The sequence below is a fragment of the Dipteris shenzhenensis genome, chromosome 19 (genome assembly GCF_047967505.1).
Source record: "Dipteris shenzhenensis isolate YYH24624 ecotype China chromosome 19, Dip_SZ_1.0, whole genome shotgun sequence".
NCBI lineage: Eukaryota > Viridiplantae > Streptophyta > Polypodiopsida > Gleicheniales > Dipteridaceae > Dipteris > Dipteris shenzhenensis.
Window position 1 is genome coordinate 3,933,822 of NC_141614.1, and position 14,350 is coordinate 3,948,171.

The following is a 14,350-nucleotide window of genomic DNA, read 5'->3' on the forward strand; positions in this document are numbered from 1 at the left end:
GAAGTGGGCACTACTCCCGTTGAAGTGGCTGTTGATGAAGACATCATTGCAAGAGGAGAAGAGGTGCCATCTTGACCTTGAAGAGCTCGTGAGGAGCTTTCATCCTTCGTACTTTCCTCCTTCACCTGCTCTCCGCTTTGTACTTCCTCTTCTCTAGAGTCCCGATCTGACCACCAGGGATCTTGTTGGTCTAGATCAATGAGAGTTTTGATGAAGTTGCTTGCTCTGGCCACTGCTCCAATGGGTTAACTTTGTGCTCGCCTTGAGGACTTCACCAACTTACGTCTCATATAATGCTTTTCGTATCGAGTTTGGTCAGCAGAGAGTCTTCTCTCCACTCTCCTCAAGTACCTCCTAGTTCTCTCACTAGCTCCTTCAAGGGTATCAAAACTACTCGACAGAAGAGCTCTCCCCTCTAGGACCCTCAAATGCCACTTCACTCTTGCTACTCAACACCAGCAGTGTCCAACCGTGATCGCCATAAATTGTATGAGGGGGAGGTCCGCTCACTTCCAAAGATGTTACCGCAGGCCTAAGGCCACTCATGTGAGGAGCGTGAAGTGGGTGATGCGTAGACCTATGACACAACTCTACCTCAGCTGCACTACACTGCGTGATGCGTGAACCTATAAAACAACACTAGTCGAACATACTACGGAGTGCTGACTACTAGAACAGGAAAAATAAACCCAGAAAGGAGATAAGAAGGAACAACGCTAATAATAGATAATGAAGAAAGCAGTAGACAAGAGCACAACGCGAGCAAGTGCGTATCATAGAATGAAGGGATCCTCATACACTAGTCTCTCCGAACAGAGATCAGAGATCACTCATCCACAAACATGCAACAGTAGTAATACACCATAACAATGCAACAGGCAAGCTCGTAGCTCTAGCCTCTCTCCTTCTCACTCTCAATCCCCGTACAATGCTGAATGAATTCCCATCCCCCTCATCTTCCCTCTTCACCCTTGCCTTTTGAATGGGAAATCCCCTCCCTCTCTCCTATTGGTTGTCCCCTCTCTCCCTCTTCGGATGGAAAATCCCCTCCTTCTCTCCTATTGGCTGTCCCCTCATCCTTAGCCATCCCGCCGCCGCTGAGTCTCTTCATGTCTCCTGCAACAGCAAGCTTGCACCGAGTCGGTGCGTTATAACTACTCCATGTGCACCGCCACCCTGTATCTAACAAGGCACCGCCAGATGAACATCTATGCCACCAATGAGTCAGGTCTGCAGAGGTTGGTAGAGCGTGACTGTGTGACATGAAGACCCTTGATGCATGACCATGTGCTTGGGTGATATGTCCTCCTGATGACTATGTCCCCATGTGACTATGCCATCCTGGTGACCATGTCCTCTCCATAACTTGTGTCATCCTGTGACCATGTCATCGCCATGACTTGTGTCATCCTTGTGACCATGTCATCGCCATAACTTGTGTCATCCTTGTGACCATGTCATCCCCTCACTAAGTGACTAGACATAGCTGGTCCTGCATGATCTCAGTATAACATGTAGAGAGATTCACATAACTATATTTCAAAAGAGTTTTTAAAGTATGTTACCATACACCAGAAGGATAAACTCAAAGCAAAAAAACTTTTAAATTTTCTAGTGCACCATTTAATGTAATTAACAACAAGCAATAGCCTTTTTGGAGTGGTAACAAGAGTTTGGATTCTATGAATAGAGTTTCTGATTTTGGACGCAAATTTAAGAAACGCTTCACAATATTGATCTATGAATCGAAAGAGTGATGAACACCATATACAGGGGGCCAACACGTTTGACAGGCTCCTGAACATCCTCATTCATGTCACTCCTGTGACCAGAGGATAACTATGCTTCATAAAACGAAAAACACTAGAGGCTTTGTGAATGGAATGTACATGCCTTAGAATCACCAGCCTGTATGGACAGGACTTTAGGCAGATGGAGGGCTGATAAGAGCATGAACAGGGCTTGTAGGAGGTGGGTGTGGCATAGGGCTTGTGGGTGGACTAGTGACACCAGGGATAGGGCTATCACGATCTCCGCCAGGTACAGGGCTGCTGCTTGCTGGACTTGTATTAGCAATTGGACTAGTAGAAGCAGATACTGGACTTTTATAGTCCCATATAAAAATAGCTCCTTCCTCTCCAACTGAGACTACATGATGCTGATCTGGGCTGATCTTCACCTACAAAAAGCAAAAGGAAAGTTAGGTTAATAATCCTTCTCTTCACCAAACAGGTTTGCTAGTTGTAGCCATTACAGTGATGATTTTCAAAATCTAGCATAATTAGAAAAGTACACAACATGAGAAGAACCTTTTTGAAAATTCAAATATTTATTATTCACTTAAATATATGGTTGGGCTATTCAACATAAGAAAGCTAAAAGATAATTCTGAACTCCAGTCAGGAAATGGCCTTTCAGTCCACATTTTCACTAAGTAGGGGGAGCCATAAAGATATAGACATGTGACATTTTTTCTTGAGCTGCTGCTCCTCCCCTTGCTGCACCCTCTCCCTCAGCCCGTCCCTCCCTCTCTCCCTTGCCCTCAGCCCCTCCCTCTCCCTCAGCCCCTCCCTCCCTTCTCCTCCTCCCCTTCAGCCCACCCCCTTCCAGCCCACTCCCTCTCCTCCCCCTCTCAGCCTGCTCCTCACCCCCTCCCTGCCTGCTCCCCCGCCCCCTCCCTGCCTCTCCGCCCCCTCCCTGCCTCTCAGCCCGCCCCCTACTCCCCCGCCCCATCCCTGCCTCTCCGCCCCCTCCCTGCCTGCTCCCCCGCCCCCTCCCTGCCTCTCCGCCCCCTCTCTGCCTCTCAGCCCGCCGCCCCCTCCTCTCCCTCTCCTCCCCCTTCCCTTCACCCCCCGCTCCCTCTCCTCCCCCTCTCAGCTTGCTCCTCCGCCCCCTCCTTGCCTGCTTCTCCACCCCCTCCTTGCCTCTCAGCCTGCCCCTTCCTCTCCCTCTCCTCTCCCTCTCAGCCTGCACCGCCCCCTCCCTGCCCCTCCCTCTCCTTCCTCTCCCTCTCCTCTCCCTCTCAGCCCGCCCCCTCCCTGCCCCTTAGCCCGCCCCCTTCCTACCTCTCCTTCCTCTCCCTTTCCTCTCCCTAGCCTGCCCCCTCCCTCCCTCTCAGCCTGCCCCCTCCCCTTCAGCCTCTCAGCCTCTCCCCTTTACCCCTCCCCCCCTCGCCCCTTCCCCCCGCTCCCTCCTCACCTCCTTTCCCTGTTTTCAGCAGAAGGAGCCTCCAAGTTGTCAGAGTCGGCCTCCTCACCTCGATTGGCGATGGATACTCCGTCAGCCAATCCTACTCCACCTCCACCGGCCGCGAAAACTATTACCTTTTCTAAAGACGAGTTGCAATACCTCAAGAAGGATGTAGAGATTGAATGCTCTACCACATTGCTAGCATGCATCTTCAGGTCTCACCCCTCCAGATCCCAAGCCAGAGACTGGATGCTTGCGGCTCTCCCCCCAGACCTCACTCCACGATTGTTAGATGTTCGTCTTCTGGGATGAGGTCTTTTCCAGGTTGTTTTTGACACCCCAGAGGCTGCGAGCACTATGCTCAAGGCTGAGTTTTTACACCTGGGACACAGGAAGATCTTCTTTGAAGCCTTTCATATTGGTTTCGACCCAGTGGAGGCAGATAAGGAAATCTTTTCACTCTTCATTAGATTCCCCGGGCTTCCGTAGGTTTACCATCGACTTCTTTTGGTTATTGGGGGGCATTTTGGCGTAGTTGCTGAGATCCCACCCCTCCCTGGGTTGCCATTGACTGCAGCAGAGGCAACCAAGGCTGATGGGGTACCTAGAGTTAGGTCCTCTGTAAGGATCCTAACCTCAAGATGGATCATGTTATGATCCAGCGCCCGGATGGTTCCTTTTTTCGCCAGAGAGTAGAGATTTCAGGCAGACAGGACCAGTGCAGGATATGCAGGACCATTGGACACTTTGCCTGGGATTGCCCCACGAAGAAGAAAAGGCCCAAGAAGCCCTCTGATACAGCTACCGCCCCATGGCCTCGACAGGGGGGACAGGGGGGTGGTATAGGTCCAGCACTTGCTCCTCGGCCTCGATAGAGGGGTGGTACAGGTCCAACACCTACTCCTCGACCTTCGCATGGCAGTCCTCCTCAAGATGGTGGTGGTACAGGTCCAACACCTGCTCCTCGCCCTCGACAAGGGGGTGGTACAGGTCCATCACCTGCTCCTTGACCGCCACCTACCTCAGGGGCATGCGACGCTCTCCAGTGGGTTCCGGCACGTGTTCAGATCCCTCCTTCAGTTCATGAGGGTACATTAGTGGACTCTAGATCCAGCGGTGCCAGACGCTCTTCTTGAGGCAGTAGAGGTCTCCGCATCTGGGCAGACACAGGATAGAGAGCAGTCCTCACTTCCTCCCTTGGATAGGGGGAAGGGGATGGTTTACACTATTGATCCTCTTCCCTCAGAAGGGATCCTTCGCACTCCAGTGTCTGGATTGCTTCACAAGAACTCGTTTTTAGCCCTGGCAGATGGTTCAGATTTCCTAGAGGAGGAGTTTAAGCCCGCTACTTTTGGGGAGCCAGTGATTGGGTTTCCTGTTGACAGGGCTTCTTCTTCAGGTGGCAGGGTTTTTTCCCCTGTTGATTTTCTGCCACTTGGTTCCATCCCTCCCTCCTCAGGCAGGAGGTCTTCCCTTGTTGAGGGGTTTGTTTCCGCCACTAGGTCGGGTAAGGTGTTCCACTGTACATCCTCTCGTCGATGAGGATTATTAGTTGGAACATACAGGGCCTAGGTGGCGTCCCACATCGCCGCTGTAGACAGCTTATCAGCTTCATCCAGGTGTTACTGGGGGTTCCATTGATATCTTATTTATTCAAGAGCACAAGCTGGATTCTAGAGATTGTGCCAAGCCAGGAAAGTTGCTTTCTGGCCATACTTTTTGGTCACCTGCCTTGGGCACCAGGGGGGGCACTTCTATTTCAGTTTCGCAGTCGGTTCTCCCCTTAGTTGTTGGACAAGGAGTCATTATTCCCTCTAGAGCTCAGTGGAGGGCGTAAGGTTGGTTTCCTTAACCTGTATGCCTCCAACATTAGAGGGGAACGTGTCCTTATGTGGAAGACTTTGCTCTCCTAGGCCCCCATTGTGGATTCATGGGTGATTGGAGGTGACTTTAACATGGTCGAGTTACCGTCAGACAAAAAAGTGGGTAGAGAAGGCGGACTTCACTGTTTGGAGAGAGCAGCTTGGGATGCCTTCCTTTTTCACTTTTGTGGCAGAGATACTTGGTGGAATGATGCCTTTCTTATTTAGCCACAGTCCCTCCTGTTCTCTTGGTCGAACAGGAGGCAGCAGATGCCTATTCATCCACGCATTGACAGATTCTATGTAGATGACTGGGCACTAGACAGAGGTGGATCGGTATGCATTGCTGCTGGGGTTTCCACTTCAGACCACTTTCCTATTGTGCTGGCTATCTCAGAGCCTCACTTGAGAGGCCGGTCTGCCAGCATCAGGATTCCAGATGCCTTTTACACAGAGGAGAACCTTACAGAGGCAGCCCTGCAGATATGGGTTTCTCATGTCCAGGGTGGGCAGCCATATCCATCACATGTAGCCGCTGCCCTTTCTGGTATTAGCGACTTCTACTGCTCAGTTGCTTGTACCAGGAGACGAGATATTCTCAGACGTGAGATTGGTGTTCGCCAGTAGTTGGCAGCTTTGTAGAGGGAAGAGCAGAAACGGCCTTCAAATGCTTGGATTCAGGAGCGCCTTGCTGCAGCAAGGGCTCATCAGCAATTATTGCTTGATCAGAGAGCAGAGTATGCCTTTCATGCATGGGAGTCCTTCTGGATTCAGATGGGTGGTAGAGTCAATAAACAATTTTTCTCTACTCTTGGCCCTAGACATAGTAGAGAGAGTGTATCCCAACTTATTGACTCACATGGGGTTTTACATATAGAGCTTAATGATGTCTTACACATAGCTTCAGATTTCTATGCCACCCTTCTTACTGCTGATCCTGAGACACACGATAGAGAGGATGCTAGACAAGCTATTTGGCAGAGCATCCCTGTGTTGGTGAATCTGGGTATGCATGTTCTACTCGATGCACCTTTCACCAACACAGAGTTCAGGACTGCACTTTCAGCCCTTCACAAGGGCAAGTGCCCAGGTTCGGATGGCCTCACCCCGTCTTTTTTCATTGCATTTTGGGATATGATTGGAGACTATATTACTTCAGCCCTGCAGGCCATTTGGGACTCTGGCGAGATGCCTGGGTCGCTTACAAAGGGTCTCATCCACCTTATCCCAAAAGGAGGTTGCAGAAATTTAGTGTCCCAGTGGAGGCCTATCACACTTCTGGGGACTTGTTACAACAGAAGCACTCTTCGGAGGATTCCTCCTTCCTCTCGGGAAGAGATTGATAGGCAACCCATCACGTGAAATGACAGTATTTTAGATGATCATGGCAGACCACTGGGTGCCTCACTCTACATGCAATGGTCCAGGTGGGAGAGGGAACCTACATCATCTATGGGGTCTTGGAAAGCTTTCCGCAGGCTTCTAGAGGAGACCAAATCAAGGTTGACATGACATCTCAGAGGGAGTGCAGGGAGGATCTTGCAGATTGAGGCAGCCCTTCCAGAGGTTTGGGTAGACACAGATGATATGCCACTCACTTCCTCCACTTGGGCAGGTACTTTTACGAGAGGCGGTGTTCCGCTTTAGGTTTTGGCCTTCCGAGATGCACAGGAGGATGCTTTGGTCTTTAGTGTCCAGAATGGTGGCAGATTGCTCAAGTTCACAGAGGACATCTTGCTTGAGTCTGCTTTTCAGCCTATCAGGGTTGTAGGTCTTTTGGTGCAGGGATCAGATTCAGAGTGGTTCCTAGACCCAGACCCCCGGCTACTCTCCACCGAGTCTTGAAGGCTCTGGCTCTATGGGGGAGTTCCCATCAGGTATTTGCAGTGGGACCCCGGAGAGTGGGAGTGGATTGATGTAGGGCATCAAGAGAAGAGCATCCCCTTCTTTCGTTACATGGTCAGTAATGCCAGGAGATATTAGCTCAGTAGTAGAGGTTGGAGACCTTCCAGAGTTCCTCATTGGGAGACTTTTGATATCACTGCGGATATGCAGAGGTGCTTCTGGAGGAGACTCTAGAAATCCTACAGGAATAGAAAGATCACTATCTTCTTTTGGCTTTCTATCCATGGTGGGATTGCAGTGAACCTTTGGAGGTCCAGGTTCTCGGAGCTGACCCTACTCGCCCTCGATGCCTCTCTGCTTCGGAGACTATTCAGCATTGCTTATGGGATTGCAGATAGGCGAGGATGATTTGGATGGGGGTAGCCAGGATTTTCAGTCACTTTGCCCACTCCCCATTTTTTATGACATGGGGCTCAGTGGCTTTGCTTTCTCTTACAGGACCTCAGGTTTTCTATGAGAGAGTTGACTCCTCTCGAGCCATTTCGGTTCGATGTCATTGGACTGAGTCCTGTTCGTTGGATGTGGTACCACACCTTCCTTTTACAGGTGTACATGCCTCTGTGGATACTTCTTGGGAGATTCTAGCGAGCATAGCATCTTGGCATATCTAGAGAGCCAGATGCACAGAGGCTTTGGAGGGTACTCAAGTTCATCCCTCGCACACATTGGCTAGTATCTCGACAAACACCGTACATACTTTGATGGCTGTATGGACGGGTATGCAGGGAGACTCCCGTGCAACGTCAGCTAGGAGGGCTTCTTTCTTCAAGGAATGGAAGGATTCTCCTTTCTTCTCTAAGACTACTATAGGGTTGAGGTGGCACTTTCAGCCTCAGCCTTGGTTGTTTTCCACCTCACTCTGAGGGGATTTTTTATTTATCCTCATGATTTCATGATGTATTCCGCTTTGAGCTTGCTCTCGCGGGTTTTTTCTCTTACTTAATAGAAGTCTCTTTCTTGGAAATAAAAATAAAAATAAAGATATAGACATTAAGAGAGAGAGAGAGAGAGAGAGATTTATTAACACTTTTAAAAGGCCAATAAGGTCTCTGAGACAATTTAGAGCAGATGCTGAAATGCCAGAAGGGAGAACCTAAATGTTTGTTCCCACTCAATAACTAAGAACAAGAAATTACAAGGTATGACTCTGCTGAGTTGTGGTATAGTATAACCAGACTAACTGAGCTGTATTGTGATTCGCAATCAGCTGCATATTGGAGAAAATTGTACTCATCCTGTTTGTTTGTGGATGAATCTCCCTGCAGGATCAGAGAAAGAAAAGATTCCATGGAGGGGGAGACAGGGAGAAGAGACAGAGCATTGAAATGATCATTCATATCTGCCCAATGGAGCACCAACAGGATCTATGGGACAGTGAGAATGTCATATCTGAGTTACAACTGCAGCTCTAGGAATAGATGCTCTAGGTCACGTCAAAATTTATAGCGAGAGGCCAGAACAAATGCTCTAGGCTGTTCCACCAAGTTACGTGCCATTTCCAATATCTTTTTCTGATACTCTAGTAGACTAGTACTTTAGCTGCTGTAATCCAAGCTTTTGGGATAGCTGCTCAAAGAGGTTATGCAGGTCCATATGTGCTTGTGTGTGTAAGTTGTCTGTGTCCCTCCCTGATGATAGGCTCAGCATTGGATAAGTGTGTGAGATTATCCTTTATTTCACCCATTGGATACAATTTACCAATCCTTTCTTCTCTTGGGTCGGCGTTTGAATCTTGACACTCTCTTTTTATGTACCCCATATTTCAACATGGGGTTGATCTCTCGCTAATGCCCAATGCTTCTATAACCCGAAGTTGCATCTGATTGACACTTGCCTTGTACCACCCCTTGTTGCTTGATCGCTTTGATTGCTACATGTGTGAGCCTATGGGGATATTTTACAACCTTGTGAAGATATTTGACATGTTGGCATAAGGCTTCCCTTTCCAAAGTTAGAATATCTGCCTCAGCCAAAAAGATGCATGTGGGGTTTGCACGTTGACTCTTCTACGAGAATTCTTTTTCAATTTTTTCGAATGTGAGTATGTGTGTGAGAGGGGGGGCGCACGGGGGGGGGGGGGGGGGGGGGCGTGCACAGTGTGTGGTGTGGAGTAAGCTCCCAGTGTATCCTTGTTAGGGTTTTGCCATCCCTCTAGCCAGGTAGTCAGCCTGCTCGGGTCGTGTTACAGCCTCCTCAAGTCACGTTTGTCTGTTGTTCTTTTGTGTTTGTTTCGTTACTTGTACAATTTGTTCTACTATACGTTTTGTCCGTACAATCGTACAGATCGTCATATGATTTCTCCTCACAGATTTCTCCATGTAGTTTCCTCCATACAGACGTACGATTTATCCATATAGTTTTCTCCGTACAGCTTCCTCCATGCAGTTGTACGATTTCTCTGTACTTTTTTCTCTCCGTACAATCATACAATCCTCTTACACACTATTGTTCTTCCTTTTGGGTGTGACTTTCCACTCAAGTGATTTCTTCTTTCCTTTCACCAGCATGGCAGCTTATGAATTTGAGAAGACTTTCAGCATAGGAAGGTTGGCTCACAACAAAAAACAAAAGCAGGGTATGGGTCAATGACCCTATTTATATCTCTCATGAGGAATAGTCGATATTCGATGTTATGCATGAATGCTTTGAAGACACACACAGGGATTGGAAGACTCCTCCTCCTACTGTTAGAATTATGGTGGAGGTTGATGAAATTGTAGATCCTGTCCGTGAATATGCCAAGCATGCTTTAATAATCTTTTTTCTAGGTCATATGCCTACCGCAGCAGATGTTGGCAATTGGTTGACATGGACTCTAGGAGGCTTTTTTTCCGTAAAGTGCACTATGTTGCAAAGGGTTTCTTTGAAGTTATTATGATGGATGAGCTGCTAGCATAAACAAAAGCTTTTAGAGCACTCTCCGCTCTTCTATGGGCAGCAAATGGTGCATGTCTTACCTAGTTGCCTACCAGAGATTATCAAGCATTGATCAGGCATCGTTGTCCGGTTTGGGTGGAGGTGGTTGCCTTTCCTCAATGCTTGGCCTCTCTTTTGCCAAAAATTGCAGCTTCCTTAGGGAAGGTTGTATTCTGACCTAGGCCAAATGGGAATTCCAATAGATTTTGGAATTCCCATTTGGCCTAGGTGTCCCTTACTCCAAAATTCCTACTCTGTTATAGTTAATAATGTGTTTATGGGGAGTGCCTTTACAAGCTTAAATGGGGACTTTTTGCAGGTGCATTTTTTGAGTGCAAAAACTTTGGACACATAGCTTCGCAATGTCCTTTGGTCTTACATAAAATGCCTCCGGATGCCATTCCTCCTTTAGTACAAAATAAGGATGCTCCTAGGCCTTCTCTAGTTAAAAATAAGAGCAGTAAACCTGTCACTACTTCACAGGATAAAGGAAAGGCACAAGTTACTTCAAATGCGAAAGAAGCTAGCACGAAATCATTCAAGATCTAGGGGAGAATGAGGCCTACCTTGTGGTATTTAATTTATAAACCACCATCGCCGGATTGCTGAAAACTTTTCTACTAAATTAATAGTATAATCTCTAGAAGAATAGAGTCGTATTTACAGAAGGAGCTGAATGAAGTGCGTGCTTTTGCACAAAGTGCTTGATGTGCTCGGCCGAGATGATGGTCCTCTTCCAATGCATGGAGTGGATCTCTTGCAACCTCTTTCATCATTCACATAAGAAACTGATCAACTGTTTCAGTATCCTCTCGCTCTTCGTCTGAAGCTAAGGAAAACAACACTGGATCCTGGCAAACTCCGAGGAAAATTGTCTCGCCTAGACGACCTTCCCCTCCTCAGATATGGAATGGCTCATCTTCCAATGGTCATACCCTCCTGAAAATTCAGGAATAGGCATTACATGGGCTGTTGTGGCAGCCAATCGTACATTTATTTCCAGAAGAAGAAGTTGTTGGCTTATTGTCCTCTCATTAGACTATTTATCACCTTAGGGAAGAGATTCTGACCCTAAGGCGTAATCTTGATCTTTTCAATTACATGATCTCTCAATTGTATATAGCTGTACAAAATATTGGTAAATATGCTTGATCAAATCAAATTCCTGACTCTCAATGTACAAGGTTTATGTGAGAATCGCAAATGGAAACTTGCCTGGGCATATGTTCATGATTTGCAGCCTGATATTGTGGCTTTGCAAGAGCATAATTAGCATATGTATGCAGGAAAGACATGACATTTTGCAGGTTATGATATATTATATGCAGGGGACATTCTTTATCTAGTGTTGTCTTTCTTGTCAAGCATTTTTATCATCCTGTTTTGGCTTTGACTGATAAGGAAGGCAGGTGGATTATTATTCAATGTCCTATTTAGAGTGAGATACTTGAATTTTCCTTAGCTTTATGCACCTCAATCTTCTCATCGAAGAGCCAGAATTCGGGAGGCTATGCAACAATATCCTTGGAGACATCATGCCTTTCTCCGTGGTCATTTCAATAATGCTCCCGAGCAAGGGGATAACACTTCTGGCAATACCCACATGTTGGCCTCTGAAAAGGCAACAATGGTTTTAATTAATATCGCAACTCAATCTTGCTAATCTTTGGAAGGAATTAAAGCCTATGCACCCAAGCTTTACATTTCAACATAATTCGTGGCATTCTTCTTACCATGCATGCCTTGACCGTTGGTATATGGTTAATGCGCGGTAATATGATGCTCTTGAAGAGACATGGCGGTAGGAGAATGCCCAGCTAACTAGGAACGGAATGGAAATATGGAAAGCATAATGGAAAGGCAAAATGGAAAGAAAATGAAAGAACAAGTGCTAGGCAATGATAACCAAAATACTCACATGATATAAAGCTCAATGTTGACTGATATGAAAAGACTCAAGACAAGTACAACACTATATAGTGTGGCACTAGACTCTAGAAAGTCACAATGTCTATGGGATATCTCCCAATATGGCACGTGGCATGTCTAGGACTCACTAGACTATAAAAAACCCTCTAGACACCTAGTACACTCATTTGACTCACTTTGGCTTCATATTCCAACACCCCCCCATTAAGATAAGGTGAGAGACTACTGGAATGGAACCAAGAATAGAACATGACAATGACGGTCATCAAACTGTGCACTGATGGTAGACATGGTTTCCACACAATCTCAAAGGCAAGTGAGCTTGGCTTAGAGGCTAGTGAGCATAACATAGAAAGCTCATCTAGCATGGCTCAGAGGCTCATCATGCATGGATGCATGACCAACTCAGAGGTATAGGAGACCAATGCACAAACATCCTGGAACTCTCAAGCCAGGCCTGATAAACAAATAGACCTATCAAAGCCAATACATATGGCTTCCACAGTACATCCCCCCTTGGCTTCATAATAGGACATGTTAGAAAGCCACACACCGAAAGAAAACCCAATACATCATTTTTAGGAGGACTATCCAAGGCAAAGGACCTTTAGACTTAATGAAAACCAAAATTCAATACATCAATTTTTGGGGGACTACCCAGGGCAGAGAACCCGAGTACATCAAGCCATAGAATAGATTTAAAAAATCTCTTTGTATAAGAGATGTCCTCCGCAAAGTTGTTGCACATGTGTGTGCACATTCTTCCTGGTATATGGGTGAATTTCGGGAAGAATGCCCCCTAAAGAAAGTGTCGATGAAGTCCATGGGAACAACTCGTGGAGGAATCACCATAGGACTCTCAATGTGTTGGAGTGAGAGTCACCCAAAAGTCGATGTAGAGGCCTCAAGTACCACGAGCAATGAGGAGTCAATCAATGTGTAGTACCTCAGGCGCCAATCGGAGAAGCAAGGTAGGAGAAATCACTTGTTGATGGAGAGTGGTCTACATCAAGCTCGAGGTAATACACCAATGTCGAAGTAGAAGAGAGTGACCAAGGGTAAGAGCAGCTCCAAATCTTCCTGTGGGCAGTTGGAACAGTCTCAAGCAAAGGCACGGGCTGCTAAACAATGCCGAGCAGGAAGTAGCTCAGGCAGCATGGATAGAAGCAGCGCTTGTAGATCATGTGGTGGACTGAGGTGCTAGCAAGGGCAGAGAAGGCAGAGGCAACATGGACAGCAAGTGCAGCGTGGACAGCAAGTGCAACGTGGGCAGCAAGAGCTAGAGCTACGTTGGCAGCAACAGCAACGTGGGCAGCATGCGGAATCACAGAAATAGCGGGGGGCTTTGGAGCAGTAGAAACGGCTGGAATAGAGGGTAAAAAATGGTGGCTCAATTCCAGGATGAGATCTCAGCTGAAATGGCACCAAATGTTGTGCTTGTCGGTGAAGTCCTTGTTGGTGAAGCTCATGTTGATGGAGCCATTGTTGGATAGGAGCTCAAGATGGAGAGGCTAAGGAAGAAGAGGAAGTGGTCAAGGAAGGAGAGGACCTTCCAATGAGGAGGAGGGAAGCTAGCTTCATGGCTACTCTCTTACCTCAACCTCTTGGAGGTGGCTATGATACCATATGAAGAGACATGGCGGTAGGAGAATGCCAAGCTAACTAGGAACGGAATGGAAATATGGAAAGCATAATGGAAAGGCAAAATGGAAAGAAAATGAAAGAGCGAGTGCTAGGCAATGATAACCAAAATACTCACATGATATAAAGCTTGATGTTGACTGATATGAAAAGACTCAAGACAAGTACAACACTATATAGTGTGGCACTAGACTCTAGAAAGTCACAATGTCTATGGGATATCTCCCAATATGACACGTGGCATGTCTAGGACTCACTAGACTATAAAATGTCCTCTAGACACCTAGTACACTCATTTTTTACTCACTTTGGCTTCATATTCCAACAACTCACCTGCAAAGTGTAAGACATTACAAAGATATGGTGTTGTAGGCATAAAGTCAATCCTATGGTTGACCAGTAGTACTTGGGTACTATATATACCAAGTACTTGTATTGTTTCATTTGAACATTTCTATTGGAGCTTTCTTGTGTGTGCACTCATGCTCACTTGTGTTCACAACCTGTCTCCACTTTGTTCCTACATTTGGTATCAGAGCACTTCCGTCTCTAGAGCCCATTCTCGCGCTTGCTTCCAAACTCCCTCAAGCTTTGGTGCTCTAGTGCGTGTTCCTGATCCTCACCTTCAGCTCTCCAACTTTCGTTTGAGGTAGCTCCAACAGTCCAATGGCTGTTTTTTGACCTTTAAAGGTCTGATTTCGACGTTTTTCAATAATTCTGAGCTGCCTGCATACAAATAAACCTGTCCTGCACCATTTCAGGTGAGGGGGAAATTTTCTTTTTTTTTTGGTCCATACGGATCTATCCATACAGTTGCGCGACGGCTAGGAGTCCGTGTGACTTGTCGGAAGGTGCTTTCGAGTAGTTTTCGGCTGTTTTTCAGCGTTTTTGCTCAGATCTGGACCCTT

General features: G+C 46.9%; 1 protein-coding gene across 1 annotated transcript in view; it reads right to left on the bottom strand.

The window, feature by feature from the left end:
• Positions 1 to 1,725: 1,725 nt before the first annotated feature.
• Positions 1,726 to 14,350, bottom strand: part of LOC147889951 (cilia- and flagella-associated protein 52-like) — a 472,453-nt gene continuing 459,828 nt past the window's right edge. Inside the window, 2 exon segments of the mRNA XM_087391038.1 lie at positions 1,726 to 1,822; positions 1,905 to 2,179. Of these exon segments, the coding sequence (XP_087247164.1) occupies positions 1,726 to 1,822; positions 1,905 to 2,179 (372 nt within the window).